Source organism: Haliotis rufescens, unplaced genomic scaffold, assembly GCF_023055435.1.
Source record: "Haliotis rufescens isolate VD_foot unplaced genomic scaffold, xgHalRufe1.0.p SCAF_22, whole genome shotgun sequence".
Lineage (NCBI taxonomy): Eukaryota > Metazoa > Mollusca > Gastropoda > Lepetellida > Haliotidae > Haliotis > Haliotis rufescens.
Genome location: NW_025963913.1, coordinates 2,276,376 through 2,290,938, shown reverse-complemented (window position 1 = coordinate 2,290,938; position 14,563 = coordinate 2,276,376). Strand labels below are relative to the sequence as shown.

Genomic DNA, 14,563 nt, shown 5'->3' with positions numbered 1-14,563 from the left:
TGCGTGATGAATCAAGAGTTCTGTCCCTTGTCATTGATACAAACAAGCTCCTGCCTAGTGCGTGACACCTTCGTTACACTCGGTAACATTGCTGCCACCAGTGAGTGCGTGGCCATTACAAGAATCTTGAAATTTGCTCTCTAACCCCAAATGTAGTGACGTTTATACTTTTGTTTATAAATGTCTTTGGGAATGCCATCATATTTCATTTTGAAAAGGTTTACGACTGACCATGTTTTGCAGATGAATTTTCTTTGTTGTTTTATTCAGATTGGTTCGAGATTGCAGACTAACGGAAAATCAACCTTCTTCCTTACATTCTTACTATATCAATAAAAGATGATAGTTTTAATGAAATCGAAATTCAAATTGATAAACACTGAAAGTATTATAGCAGCGGTAAGTGTATTCGGCGTCACAACAGTCGTCACTTGTTTGTAAACATGACGGTCATTTGGTTGCGAGTTCAACTCCAAGCATGGTTGGGGCCACCTATCACAGTGGGGAGTTTTGACTGTTGGCAGCGATAGTATAGAGAGCTCCGCATATGGGCTATCGCTGTGAGGAGCTTGTGATACAAAGACTGCTGGAGTTATCTCCCTACTTAATGTCTTCTTTGTGGACATCTGTGGATGTTGAAAATCAAAGGTACCCGTACCTAGATTGAGGTTTCCTTGTCCCCCCTCTGACTTAAACAGAACAAATCTGTGATCCATAAAACTAGAAATAATGGCCTTAACAGGAGTTATGTATGGTGAGCTTTGTAAAGGGATTAAGTACAGGAGACTGGTGTCTATTTGTAAATATAGCCAGTCATATTTAAGTACGATAACTATGAGCAGTCTATAATTGTAGACATGGTTGACTGGAATGTTTATGAAACATATATTTCATATACAGTAATTTTCTATTGATCACCAAGTTTAGAGATAAGGGTTATTCATGTGGCTGACTGCCACTGCAAATGTAATAATATTGAAATTTGTTTTCAGAACAGAACAAGTATCATTTTGTATCTGGTTTAGGATTTCTGAATGGTAAGATTATTTGTTTAGATATGATGATGTATAGGAAGATGTAACAACAGAGCAGTTCAGTAAGATTCTTTACCTGCTGATTAGGTACTGGAAGAATGATAAGTGGTAGATACTTGTTCTTAATGCTTGTTTAGTCACTGTCATATGCTAAAAATGCATTTTCTGTAATCAAATTGAGAACAATACTGAAGGATTAGTTGCCAGAGTAACTCAGTTTTAACTGATGAAATGGGATAAGTTTTACTGTCATATACACTACTGAGGAGTGGGATAACTTTTACTGTCATATACACTAGTGAGTAGTGGGATAACTTTTACTGTCATATACACTACTGAGGAGAAGAATAACTTTTACTGTCATATACACTACTGAGGAGAAGGATAACTTTTACTGTTATATACACTACTGAGGGGAGGGATATCTTTTACTGTCACATACACTACTGAGGAGAAGGATAACTTTTACTGTCATATACACTACTGAGGGGAGGGATAACTTTTACTGTTATATACACTACTGAGGAGAGGGATAACTTTTACTGTTATATACACTACTGAGGAGAGGGATAACTTTTACTGTTATATACACTACTGAGGAGAGGGATAACTTTTACTGTCACATATGCTACTGAGGGGAGGGATAACTTTTACTGTCACATACACTACTGAGGAGAAGGATAACTTTTACTGTCATATACACTACTGAGGGGAGGGATAACTTTTACTGTCAAATACATATACATTACTGAGGGGAGGGATAACTTTTACTGTCATATACACTAGTGAGGGGAGGGATAACTTTTACTGTCATATACACTACTGAGGGGAGGGATAACTTTTACTGTCATATACACTACTGAGGGGAGGGATAACTTTTACTGTCAAATACATATACACTACTGAGGGGAGGGATAACTTTTACTGTCATATACACTATGGAGGAGTGGGATAACATTTACTGTCAAATACACTACTGAGGGGAGGGATAACTTTTACAGTCACATACACTACTGAGGGGAGGGATAACTTTTACTGTCGAAATACACTACTGAGGTGAGGGATAACTGTTACTGTCACATACACTACTGAGGGGAGGGATAACTTTTACTGTCGAAATACACTACTGAGGGGAGGGATAACTTTTACTGTCGAAATACACTACTGAGGAGAGGGATAACTTTTACTGTCACATACACTACTGAGGGGAGGGATAACTTTTACTGTCGAAATACACTACTGAGGAGAGGGATAACTTTTACTGTCACATACACTACTGAGGGGAGGGATAACTTTTACTGTCGAAATACACTACTGAGGGGAGGGATAACTTTTACTGTCAAATACATATACACTACTGAGGGGAGGGATAACTTTTACTGTCACATACACTACTGAGGGGAGGGATAACTTTTACTGTCGAAATACACTACTAAGGGGAGGGATAACTTTTACTGTCAAATACATATACACTACTGAGGGGAGGGATAACTTTTACTGTCACATACATATACATTACTGAGGAGTGGGGATAACTTTTATTGTCAAATACACTACTGAGGAGTGGGATACCTTTTACTGTCACATACACTACTGAGGAGAGGGATAACTTTTACTGTCATATACACTACTGAGGAGTGGGATAACTTTAACTGTCACATACACTACTGAGGAGAAGGATAACTTTTACTGTCACATACACTACTGAGGAGAGGGATAACTTTTACTGTTATATACACTACTGAGGAGAAGGATAACTTTTACTGTCATATACACTACTGAGGAGTGGGATAACTTTTACTGTCATATACACTACTGAGGAGAGGGATAACTTTTACTGTTATATACACTACTGAGGAGAGGGATAACTTTTACTGTCACATATGCTACTGAGGGGAGGGATAACTTTTACTGTCACATACACTACGGAGGAGTGGGATAACATTTACTGTCAAATACATATACATTACTGAGGGGTGGGATAACTTTTATTGTCACATACACTACTGAGGGGAGGGATAACTTTTACTGTCACATACACTACTGAGGGGAGGGATAACTTTTACTGTCGAAATACACTACTGAGGGGAGGGATAACTTTTACTGTCGAAATACACTACTGAGGAGAGGGATAACTTTTACTGTCACATACACTACTGAGGGGAGGGATAACTTTTACTGTCGAAATACACTACTGAGGGGAGGGATAACTTTTACTGTCAAATACATATACACTACTGAGGGGAGGGATAACTTTTACTGTCACATACACTACTGAGGGGAGGGATAACTTTTACTGTCGAAATACACTACTAAGGGGAGGGATAACTTTTACTGTCAAATACATATACACTACTGAGGGGAGGGATAACTTTTACTGTCACATACATATACATTACTGAGGAGTGGGATAAGTTTTACTGTCACATACACTACTGAGGAGTGGGATACCTTTTACTGTCACATACACTACTGAGGAGAGGGATAACTTTTACTGTCACATACACTACTGAGGAGAAGGATAACTTTTACTGTCATATACACTACTGAGGAGTGGGATAACTTTTACAGTCACATACACTACTGAGGAGAAGGATAACTTTTACTGTCACATACACTATTTAGGAGAGGGATAACTTTTACTGTCACATACATATACATTACTGAGGAGTGGGATACCTTTTACTGTCGAAATACACTACTAAGGGGAGGGATAACTTTTACTGTCAAATACATATACACTACTGAGGGGAGGGATAACTTTTACTGTCACATACATATACATTACTGAGGAGTGGGGATAACTTTTATTGTCAAATACACTACTGAGGAGTGGGATACCTTTTACTGTCACATACACTACTGAGGAGAGGGATAACTTTTACTGTCACATACACTACTGAGGAGAAGGATAACTTTTACTGTCATATACACTACTGAGGAGTGGGATAACTTTTACAGTCACATACACTACTGAGGAGAAGGATAACTTTTACTGTCACATACACTACTGAGGAGAGGGATAACTTTTACTGTCACATACATATACATTACTGAGGAGTGGGATACCTTTTACTGTCACATACACTACTGAGGGGAGGGATAACTTTTACTGTCACATACACTACTGAGGAGTGGTATAACTTTTATGACATCACTCTGGCATGTCTGGTATTGTTATAATAACATTGTTGAAAATATGAGCAGAGCAATAACAAAAAAGGCACATTGTGTTAAATGAAGCAAAAGGAATTTAAAATATATTTGTGATTTTTTTTATTTATTCACAATATTTTCATTTTTGACAACAGCCAGAGAGGCTGTATGTCAGTATTTCCGCCTTTGTCTGAGTATTCTTAAGGTGTGTCAATGGACTTCATAACAATAACATACAAGCCAAAGAACAGAATGCTTCTGAATGTGCACATAGCTTAATACCAATCACAGCAAATCACAGAAAGTTATCATTACCAATATAATACTACTTATTACTAAGGTATGATTTTGTATCAAGGATCACACTTTTTCTTTACAAAATGATGTAAAACTGTCTTCTGTTCATAATATTATTTTGTAGGAAATTCTGAGAAAGGCAAACACTGTTTCATGTCATACTTTCAACATAAACAAATTGTGTACTTCATGTATCATCAAAACAAAACTGGCTTACATGAGAACATGAAGATATGCAACAATGGAATGAAGAAAGGATAGAATCATGAACAGAGTAGAATCATGAACAATAGGGTAGAATCATGAACAGGATAGAAACATGAACAATAGGGTAGAATTATGAATAAGTTAGAATCATGAATAGAGTAGAATCATGAACTGAGTAAAATAATGAACAATAGGTTAGAATCATGAACAGGGTAGAATCATGAACAATAGGTTGGAATCATGAACAATAGGTTGGAATCATGAACAATAGGTTGGGATCATGAACAATAGGTTAGAATCATGAACAATAGGTTTGAATCATGAATAGAGTAGAATCATGAACAATAGGCTTGGCTCATGAACAATAGAATAGAAAAACAATTTGCTCATCACAGCTACTATATCACAGACCGCAACTTAATGGTATAGATTTCCAACAACAATACAAGCAACCCAGTCACTCTGGTTACACAACTGTATCAAGGCTATATACAAATATTTTGGCAAGCAAGAATTCTTATATACAAGAACAAAATCAATAAGATGCCTGTACAAACATGTTTGAAATAGAATACAATTTCCTAATTTCTTGTTCAACAGATGAATAATGCATTTCCATTTCTGGCAGTCAGTAGTAATTTTGAAAATATCGATGTCAGCAGTTTAATTGAATAATACTTTCTCTCTCTGATGCTGGAAGTAAAGCTTCATGATAAGGGGATACACAACTTCAGCAGTTTGACAATGGAATATCGGTAACACATTAAAGTTCTGACCAACAAAATAAAACTACAATATCAAATGCTGGAAGCAGAGAATATTTCAGCAGTTTCACATGGCCAATACTTAAACATTCAATATGCTTTGGTGTAAAAGAGATCTGGCTTTGGTTCATCAGCTGATGGTTTTGTATACATATATCTAAGGCAGGTAAACTTGTTAAAATAGTCACAGAAGATGTACCTCAATAGCTCTGAGGTAAACTAAATTATGCATATATGTGCAAATATATTAACCAAATTTAATAAACTTCTTGCAAGTTCAACAAATCAATAATGGTTTCATATTCATTTTAACTGATACAGGGCAACGATGGTTAAATGTTCATCAGTTTTATGGAGGAAAATGCATTGCTGTACTCCTACATCAGTATATATATATTGGTCTGTCAGATTTTGTTTGCAGGAAAGATGTTTCCCAACAATACCACTGTCAATCATATTTGGAAACGATTCTACATTAATTTTATATATCTGTCAATATAACATTATATATTGAGTGACTGTGTCTTTTCGTATTGGTACAGTAAATCATAGATCCAATGCTGCAAACCTTGGGTAAAAAAAAATAATAGTAATATATTTTTAGACAACTTCAGACAACATGTTTGCTTCAGTTTGACGTTTTCTCTATGGTAACCACTATACAAGATTATCTTTTTCGTTAACACTGTTTGTTGCAACTAAACAATTGCAAGAACAAGCACTTTTTCATGTCGAGATTTCTTGAAAGTTTTATGTAATGTGAATGGCAATACATGGACAGAGTAAAATGGCCAGTCCCTGATGACGTTGGAATTAGGGTTTCACTGTATACCAACTCCTCCATCGATGTTCTTTACATCTTTCCGAGGCAAGAGAGTTAACTAACTAAAAGTCCAGTTTCCACCCTTGCCGAACTAGGCTGGTATTATGGAGTTACATTTTGGCTGGACTAGCGAGTCCATGCATAGTCCAATCAAAATTGCGCACCGAAATCGAAATCCGGTTCTTAAACTGTTGTGCAGATTTTGGTTGATTGCTGGATTTGCTAAGCATGTGCACCGCCATCTCGTTGTCAGCAGATATTTTCCCAATCTTTTCATGTTTTTAATCAAGGTGCTCATGTGATTTGATGCATTTCGCTATGTAAGACCTGTTTTATCACAACATAGATCTTGATTATCGATCAGATCGTCCTGACTGGGCGCCACCATTTTGTGTGAAGCAAATGCAAGTGATACGAGAGGTGGAATCTGATTGGTCCATAGGAGAGGCTTAGAAGGGACATAACTGGTAATAGCCACTGGTGGTGCTACGATTGAGCCCAGTAATTTCAGCCTAGTTCGGCAAGGGTGGAAACTGGACTTTTAAAGTCAGTTAACTCTCTTGCCTCGGGAAGATGTGTTCTATATTGCCACTCAAGCATCATGAACCAATATGTATCTGAATCATTACATCCTGACCCAGACATGGCAGTGCTCAAAATTAACTCGGGTGCTGGGGTCCTTGAGATTTGGTCATACAGTATATGAAGTATATAGCGACCCTAAATCTTTTTCTATGAGGGCACTGGCAAGGACACCTTGACTTCAGCTTAATTTTGAACACTGCAAGGGGAATAACTGGCACTTTAAGACGCAGGGTGAGAGTGTTCTCCAAATTGAAGGTACTCAGGTGTCCAGCCTCATCCTGTTGTCCCGGGTATTGAGTGAGCTATTGGTTGCTGTTTGAGGGGAGAGGTCAGGTGAGCGGTCGGTCGGTAGCTGATGGGAGAGAGGCTGAGGCTGAGGCTGATCAACTTGGCCACAGGATGCAGGTCCCTGAAGGAGAGATGTCATGAAGCTGTTAAAACCTTGTTACTGCAAACACAGCATTTCAGTCTTAAAATGGCAAGTCAGTATATCAATCACATATAAACACCTCAACAAACAGACGTATCACAGCAGGTCTGGGCCAAAAAGCGAAGGATGAATCATGGAGCAAACTGCAAAATAGAAGGATGAGGAGCAGGGGGAGGGGGAGGAGGAGGAGGGGGAGGGGGAGGGGGAGGGGGAGGAGGAGGGCAACCTTCTTGAATACAACCTGGATTCTGTTTCACAAAGCAATTTCAGCGCTATAACTGTTGTAGGTCTATGTTAAAGATACGATCATCTTAGCGCTACGATCGCTTTGTGAAACAGAGCCCAGGGGCTACTTGCACAAAGTGATCTTAGCGCTAAGATGATTGTAACTCCCATACTTTAACATAGGCTTACAATACTCGTAGCACTAAAATTGCTTTCTGCAAGTGGGCCCTTGGTCCCGTTCCACAAAGCGATCTTACCAATACGACTGTCGTAAGTCTATATTGGAGTATGGGAGTTACGATTGACTTAGCGCTAAGATCGCTTTGTGGAATAGGGCCCAGGGTCTCATTTCACAAAGGAGTCATCCGATTGACTCAAAAACCCATGCAGCCTCTATTTTGATTGATAGGTCAAAGTTGACTCCGGATGCACCTGTTGCAACCTCAGAACGTATCGTATCAGAGTAAAAGATCTGACATTAATGAGGCATGAAGCGAATTGCATCTTGCACCATTGAGGCACCTGGACAACCCATGACATGGCTGTAGAATAAAGCATTTTCATGTATCATGTATATAATATCTTACAACTTTCAGCTGAATAAGCTGTTCCAATACAGCTTGAAAGTAGTACATGCTGACATTACAAGACTGATTCTTATGGAAACCTTCCATCAGGGAAAGTATTGACATTTCACGAATACGAGGTCGTACGAGAATCCAGAGGAAGGTGCAGGGCTATTCACCCCAATTCTCAAAGCATACTAGACATGTATACAGTCAGACATTTTACAGAAAACCAGGAATACAAAACATATACATGCAGCAACAATAATGACATATTTTCAACAAACTTACACAATTACTAAAAGCTAATTGCCAAATCACAAAATGCACCACTTATCTTTCCCAAAACTTGTAGTGGTGTAACGATACGGTGATACAGTACTGTATCCCGATAGGAGGCCCATGATACAATACATTGATTAACAACTCCTGTATTGCGATACATATGGTACATTACATTACATGATTTATATGTGTGAATAATAACACAAACTATTTAACAACCAGCTTACGCAGATTCTCTAGTATTCCCTAGTTGGCTATAAATAGCATAACATTCACAGCGCCCTCTACCAAGATGTTTTGCCCTACAAAATCCCAAATTTAACAACAAATGATTCAGGGTTGTGATTCACCTGCAAAAAGAAAAAAATCAACTTACGAAATAAACATACTGTATCGGGGTACAAATCGTATCACACCAATAGTATCATGGTACGTATCGTATCATGACCCACTGTATTGTTACACCTCTAAAAACTTGTATCCACACTTGAAAGTAGTCCCCGCTGAGACTATCAATACCGTATTCGACGTAATAAGCGCCCCTCTCTAATAAGCGCCCATGGCGATATTTGCTAATATATTGGCGAGTGAACAATCCCAATTAGCACCCCTTCCGATTGATCAATGTACAAAAGACTTATTTATTACGCACTCGTGTGTTATATGCACCCTTAATTATGGGCAATTAAATTCCAGAAAATATATCTGTTGTATATAAACATTTCAGGCTGTCAGCATAAAGCACGAAATTTATATTTCAACCAAATTTTTTTCACCAAAATAATATTCTAATAAGAGCCTCCTATTTCTAATTTTGAGAGCGCCCTGGGCGCTTATTATGTCGAATACGGTATCTATTTTTTTCACACAAAGAATGATGTACATGTACTTTCGAACAATCACAGTCTGCTGTCCACATTCATTAATTTAATATCTTTCCCTGTAAAATGATATTCACACAATAAAATCTACCACTGTTGCTGTTACCTGTCAGTTATGTGATGTGATTGATGTCAGGGAGGGTATTTGATTGCTGGAACTGCCGCAGGGAGGAAAACAGAACAGTCAAGCAGGAGAACAGATTCATAACAGTCGTCTATATTTCATTGACGCTACTTTTATGGACAAATATTTTTTATATAGAAATCCTAATATATTTGTACAATTATGCAAGATGTTTTATTGACAACATTTTTGGAATCATAAATGAGAAATTTTGAAACGAATAATCTTACTGCAAGAGTAACTGTTTTAGCCTTATTAAGGTATGATGTCAATATGTGTAAATAAAAAATGTTGAAGATATAATAATTATTCAATTTATAGCATTTTATATTTAGAAAGTGATAAAATAGTTAATTTCCATCGCTTGACACAAAGCTTCTGATAGCACCAAACGTGTAATTTCAATGCAAGATGTCAGTCACAGCAAACCCACACACATTGCAACACAGAGACAAGACATGAACACACAAAGCAAACTTGCAACAAATGTCAGTGATTGTCAATCAAATGTCATAAATATCATAGATATCACTTTTCCAATTAAAATGATACTTTCTTCACCAATCAAGGAATCCATCCTAAATTATCCAGGGCATCGTATCTCAATTCCATTATGATAAATACCCTGCACCCATTCGTCACCAATGCTTCGTCTTGACTCCAGTTCTGATGACAAAACACTAAAAATAGCCATTTAATCAAATTACACTTATAGAGGGCAAATAGTTATTAATATCTCAAGTACCTGACTGGTATTATTATGTATAATCTGGGAATGACATATAGCATAAGGACTTGGGTCCCTCTATTAAAACATCTTTTCCAGCTAGATCATTCTGATTCGAAGTAAAATCCTTTGTTTAAATATATCGCTCGCTTGAACGAGGCCGCTAGTTTGAATGTTGATCTTGCCAAACTGTCGTATAGAATAGACCTTTTCATTTGTTGTTTCTTTCAAGCTTATCAGCAACGGAAATTCTGTGCTAGGTTAGCAATATGGGAGACGGAGATCATGACAAAGCATTGGTGGAGTATGGGTCCAGGGTATGTATGTCATAAGAAATGGAGATATAATACCCTGGATTAGCGAGGATGCATTAATTCAGATCAGTCTAATTTCTTGTTTCACCGATTTCCTTTCGTGATATTCCAATATTCAGTGTGCCAAAAAAAACCTTGCTTTTTGTCTGGGTTGCTTTGAAACAATTTTCTTTAAAAAGTCTCACAAGCTTTTAATGAAAAAACATATTTCTAGAAAAAATTTTTTTTAATGTAAAACAACTTATTTAATGTTATTATTTACTCTATTCATGCAAAATTAAGGATCTGAAAAATGAGAAAATAAATTTGACTGACCTCTGAAGAATACACCCCATTTATCTTATCTGATTGAATTCCTTAAAAAATATGTCTACTACATATGTTCACACAGCAGAAGATGTAGCTGGAAGAGTATTACGTGTTGCTTAAACAACAAACAAACCTGTAAGAAAAATCTTGACACCAATGGCATCATACCGATCAGCATATACATTTTATTCTGGCTACTAAAGGACAGATCTAAAATAAATTAAATAAAAAAGTATTTCCTTAGGTAGGCACTGGGATAATTTTCACTATATACATGAAAGAAAAAAAAAAGAAAACAAAAGAAAAAATAAGAAAAAAAGAAAAAAGTTCTATGATACATATTTGACATAATGATTGCATTGCATGTGCTTGTGATTGTGCAATAAAAAATAGAAATAAAGTGCAAACCCAAAAAATGAAAATCAATAAAAAAAAGACAACAAATCAATCACACATTTGGCTAATAAGTTTGATATAGCTAAACATATTCTGCATGTAGTGTAAGTTATCTCACACAACACACGAGATGTTTGTTTATGCGACCCAGCACCAACATTTAGTACACATCAAAAGATAACCACATACATTCTAAACTGGCAGACACAAAAATATTTTTAAACTGTCCACGAAACGCTGTTGTAGCTAATTATAACAGGAGCGTAAACTTCAGTAAACATTAATGTAGGAGAGGGACCCTTAATTCATTTTGTCAACATTTATCAAAACAGTTATCAATAATTCAATAAAAAATACCGTATTTGGTCTATTTAACACCCTGTTAATTGTCATGAATACTGAAAATGTTTTTATTGTTTCTACCGGTACCTCATCATACTTCAGCCATATTTATAGATGTAGTTTGTTTGTTCTTATTTGTTATTTTACATCGCAGTAGGCAATATTTCAGCTATAGTGAGTGAGTGAGTGAGTATGGTTTTACACCGCTTTTAGCAATATTCCAGCAATATCACGGCGGGGAACACCAGAAATGGGCTTCACACATTGTACCCATGTAGGGAATCAAACCCGGGTCTTCCGAGTGACGAGCGAATGCTTTAACCACTAGGCTACCCGACTGCCCCTATTTCAGCTATAACATGACTCAGCCTGAAAATAATCAAGTCTGGGCCAGATAAATCAGTGATTGACGTTATGAACAACATCCATGCCGTCGATGGAATGATGACATGCAATCAGCCATGTCACTGAGTCTGAACAATTAGTCACCTTGTACAACACTCAATAGAGTGCATGGGACCTAATCTAACTTGGTCCCCATTGGGTGTCAAGACTTGACAATGCAAAGTAGCGGTTGACAGTCTGAGCATCAATCTGCTGACTTTAAAAACTTGGACAATTAGCAATCCCTGTAATGGTCCAACAAGCGGTATTCTGGGCGGAGTTAGTATTTAAAAAAAAGAAGAGTCAAATGTTCATGAAAATGCTGGGAAAAAACAATTAGTCCTCAGATCTAAACCCCAAAACAAAAGAAAAATAAAGATCCACAGAAAATATTTGGTTATAAAAAATCATGTCTTGTGGGTAGGCCCACAGAAAGTGTTTGGTTCCTTCTCTTAGAGAAAAAAAATAATGTATATTTTGAAGTGCTGACTGAAAATAAATTCTCTGTTATTTTAAATGTATAGAGTTGTGAGAATGTTAAGATCTATGTAATCATACTTATCAATATTTCAACAATATTGATCCTGGTCCCAGGGACCATGAGTAGTGTCTGAAATTACCAGTCCAAATAATCTTTTTAAATGTCAAAAACAAAAGTCTTCAAATTGTCTTCCTACATGTATTTGTGTTCCTACGTGAGTGAGTGAGTATGGTTTTTACGCCCCTTTTAGCAATATTCCAGCAATATCACAGCGGGAGACACCAGAATTGGGCTTCACATATTGTACCCATGTCGGGAATCGAACCCGGGTCTTCAGCGTGACGAGGGAACGCTTTTACCACTAGGCTACCCGACCGCCCCTTGTGTTCCTGAGGAGAGCTGGTACAGTAACATAGAATTTGAAAGTTTATTATGTTTTTTGTTGTTATATAAAAGGGGGATATAGTGAAGAATATTATGTATGATTTTTCTACCTTCATCCAATTTTTCAAAGCAATGACCAAACTTGAATTTTCAACCAATTCCCAAACTAGTCCTAATGTATGTTAGATACATTAGAATTCAGTGAGTGAGTTGGGTTTAAGGCCGCTTTTAACAGTATTCCAGTTATATCATGGTGTGTCAGCTTAATGTGGGAGGAAAGCCTGAAGTGATGCAGGTTTCAGACGTTTACAACTTCAGTGAAACCACAAGCACGGGTATGGTGCTGACAAACATAATCGGGGCGAACCGGGATTCGAACCCACAATCATAGGTTTCTGGCATGCCTAAGGGACGCAACTCTGCACAGGAAATCGCGAGGCCTTAGACGACTTGGCCACCCATGCCCCTACATTAGAACTGATATTTATACATATTATATTGGTGAATAACTCAGTATGCACAATCAGTGTTTGAAATTAAGGGGGGTCCTTGATATTTCATCCTGAAGTATTCAAGTTTCGCAACCCCTTAAATCTTTAACATGAGGGTAATGACAAACACAAGCCTTTCATGTTAATTTTGAACAGTGCACATTCATATATCCCATCATGAGACAAGTACCATAATGCATTCATGCATTAGTATATCAGTACACCCAAGATAGGATGAGGTCATCATTGATGCATCAATCATGATACAAATATTGTATCATAGTTTTATGTTTGATACAAAACAATCAGTTTCATAGTTATTGCTGTTACCTGTATAGTGGATGAGCACAGTACATTTTTCCTGCATTGCAACATAGCCAATAAAATTAATTTTAAAAATATTTGCTAAATGAGTTAATGACAGAAGGCTGGGTATGCAATTGCAAATCTGATTGGCCAACTATTCGAACTGATAGTGATCAATTAACCAATCAAATGCAACATAATAGTTTGGCTACCTACTTTCATGCAAAATGACAGCAGTACATAGTATTCAGATTGTATCATTTTTTATGTATCATGATACGTATTGCATCTTGAACACACAATCAAGACACATATTAATTCAGGCTTAACCCTTGAGACAGCATCGAAAACCCAGGGCACCAAATACACCAAATACTGTAACTCAGGGATGAGAATGGATATTTTCCTTTTCAGCTGAAACTTCTTTGGAATGGAGCGTGGTCCATAATTTGGGGGTGTTTAGGGGGGGAAGCCATGGGATTTTAACAAATTTGTGGTCACTCAAATACCAGGAAATCTGAAGATTCTCACCCCTGTTAACTGAAAAGAAATGTTTGTGGCAGGCAGTTGTGATGTGAACAGTGCAAAAATCAAATATTATTTCCAAACTTATTGGTGATGAAATGAAACAAAACATAATGGTTGTTGTGGTGCCTTAAAAAAAAGCGTGAATTAATAACGAGGTATTTTCACTTCAAACATGCCTACAATCCGTGTGTGGACAGACGCGGACAATGAACGGACACACAGCTACAATTACCTCCAAGGCACCAGGTTTAGTAATGGCCCGATCCGCCGATAGATCGCCCTATGACATAAACCATGCAAGCCGTGTCACTCAAACAATATTTCGAGCTTAAATATATATGTGGCTAGCTGCTTTGCAGTTTTTCAATAGATTTACAACCATTGATAAATGTTTTGAAACAATATCTCAAATGAAGATTATGAGCCATGAAAATGAAAAATGAAAAGTTAAAAAATGTCTGGCCAAATTTTTAAAATCTAACTTGCCTGAACTTGCATCTTGGTATTATTTTCGTTTCATTTAT

At 37.1% G+C, this 14,563-nt stretch overlaps 1 protein-coding gene and 1 long non-coding RNA gene across 4 annotated transcripts in view; both read right to left on the bottom strand.

Annotated features, from left to right (window-relative positions):
- Positions 1–1,472: 1,472 nt before the first annotated feature.
- LOC125383208 lies at positions 1,473–6,440 on the bottom strand. Of its 2 annotated transcripts, none has more exons than XR_007222701.1 (2): positions 3,486–6,440; positions 1,473–3,405 (listed from the first exon to the last, which is right to left on the bottom strand). It is a non-coding gene; the product is annotated as an uncharacterized LOC125383208 (long non-coding RNA). The 2 variants fall into 2 exon arrangements; XR_007222702.1 differs by having other exon boundaries at positions 3,714–6,440.
- A 299-nt stretch (positions 6,441–6,739) lies between these two features.
- LOC124136360 overlaps positions 6,740–14,563 on the bottom strand; it is a 58,453-nt gene continuing 50,629 nt past the window's right edge. For both annotated transcript variants that reach the window (XM_048401425.1, XM_048401426.1), the window contains one exon: positions 6,740–7,275. In XM_048401425.1, coding sequence (XP_048257382.1) covers positions 7,140–7,275 — 136 coding nt within the window. In that variant the 3' untranslated portion in view covers positions 6,740–7,139. The remainder of the gene's footprint in view (positions 7,276–14,563) is intronic.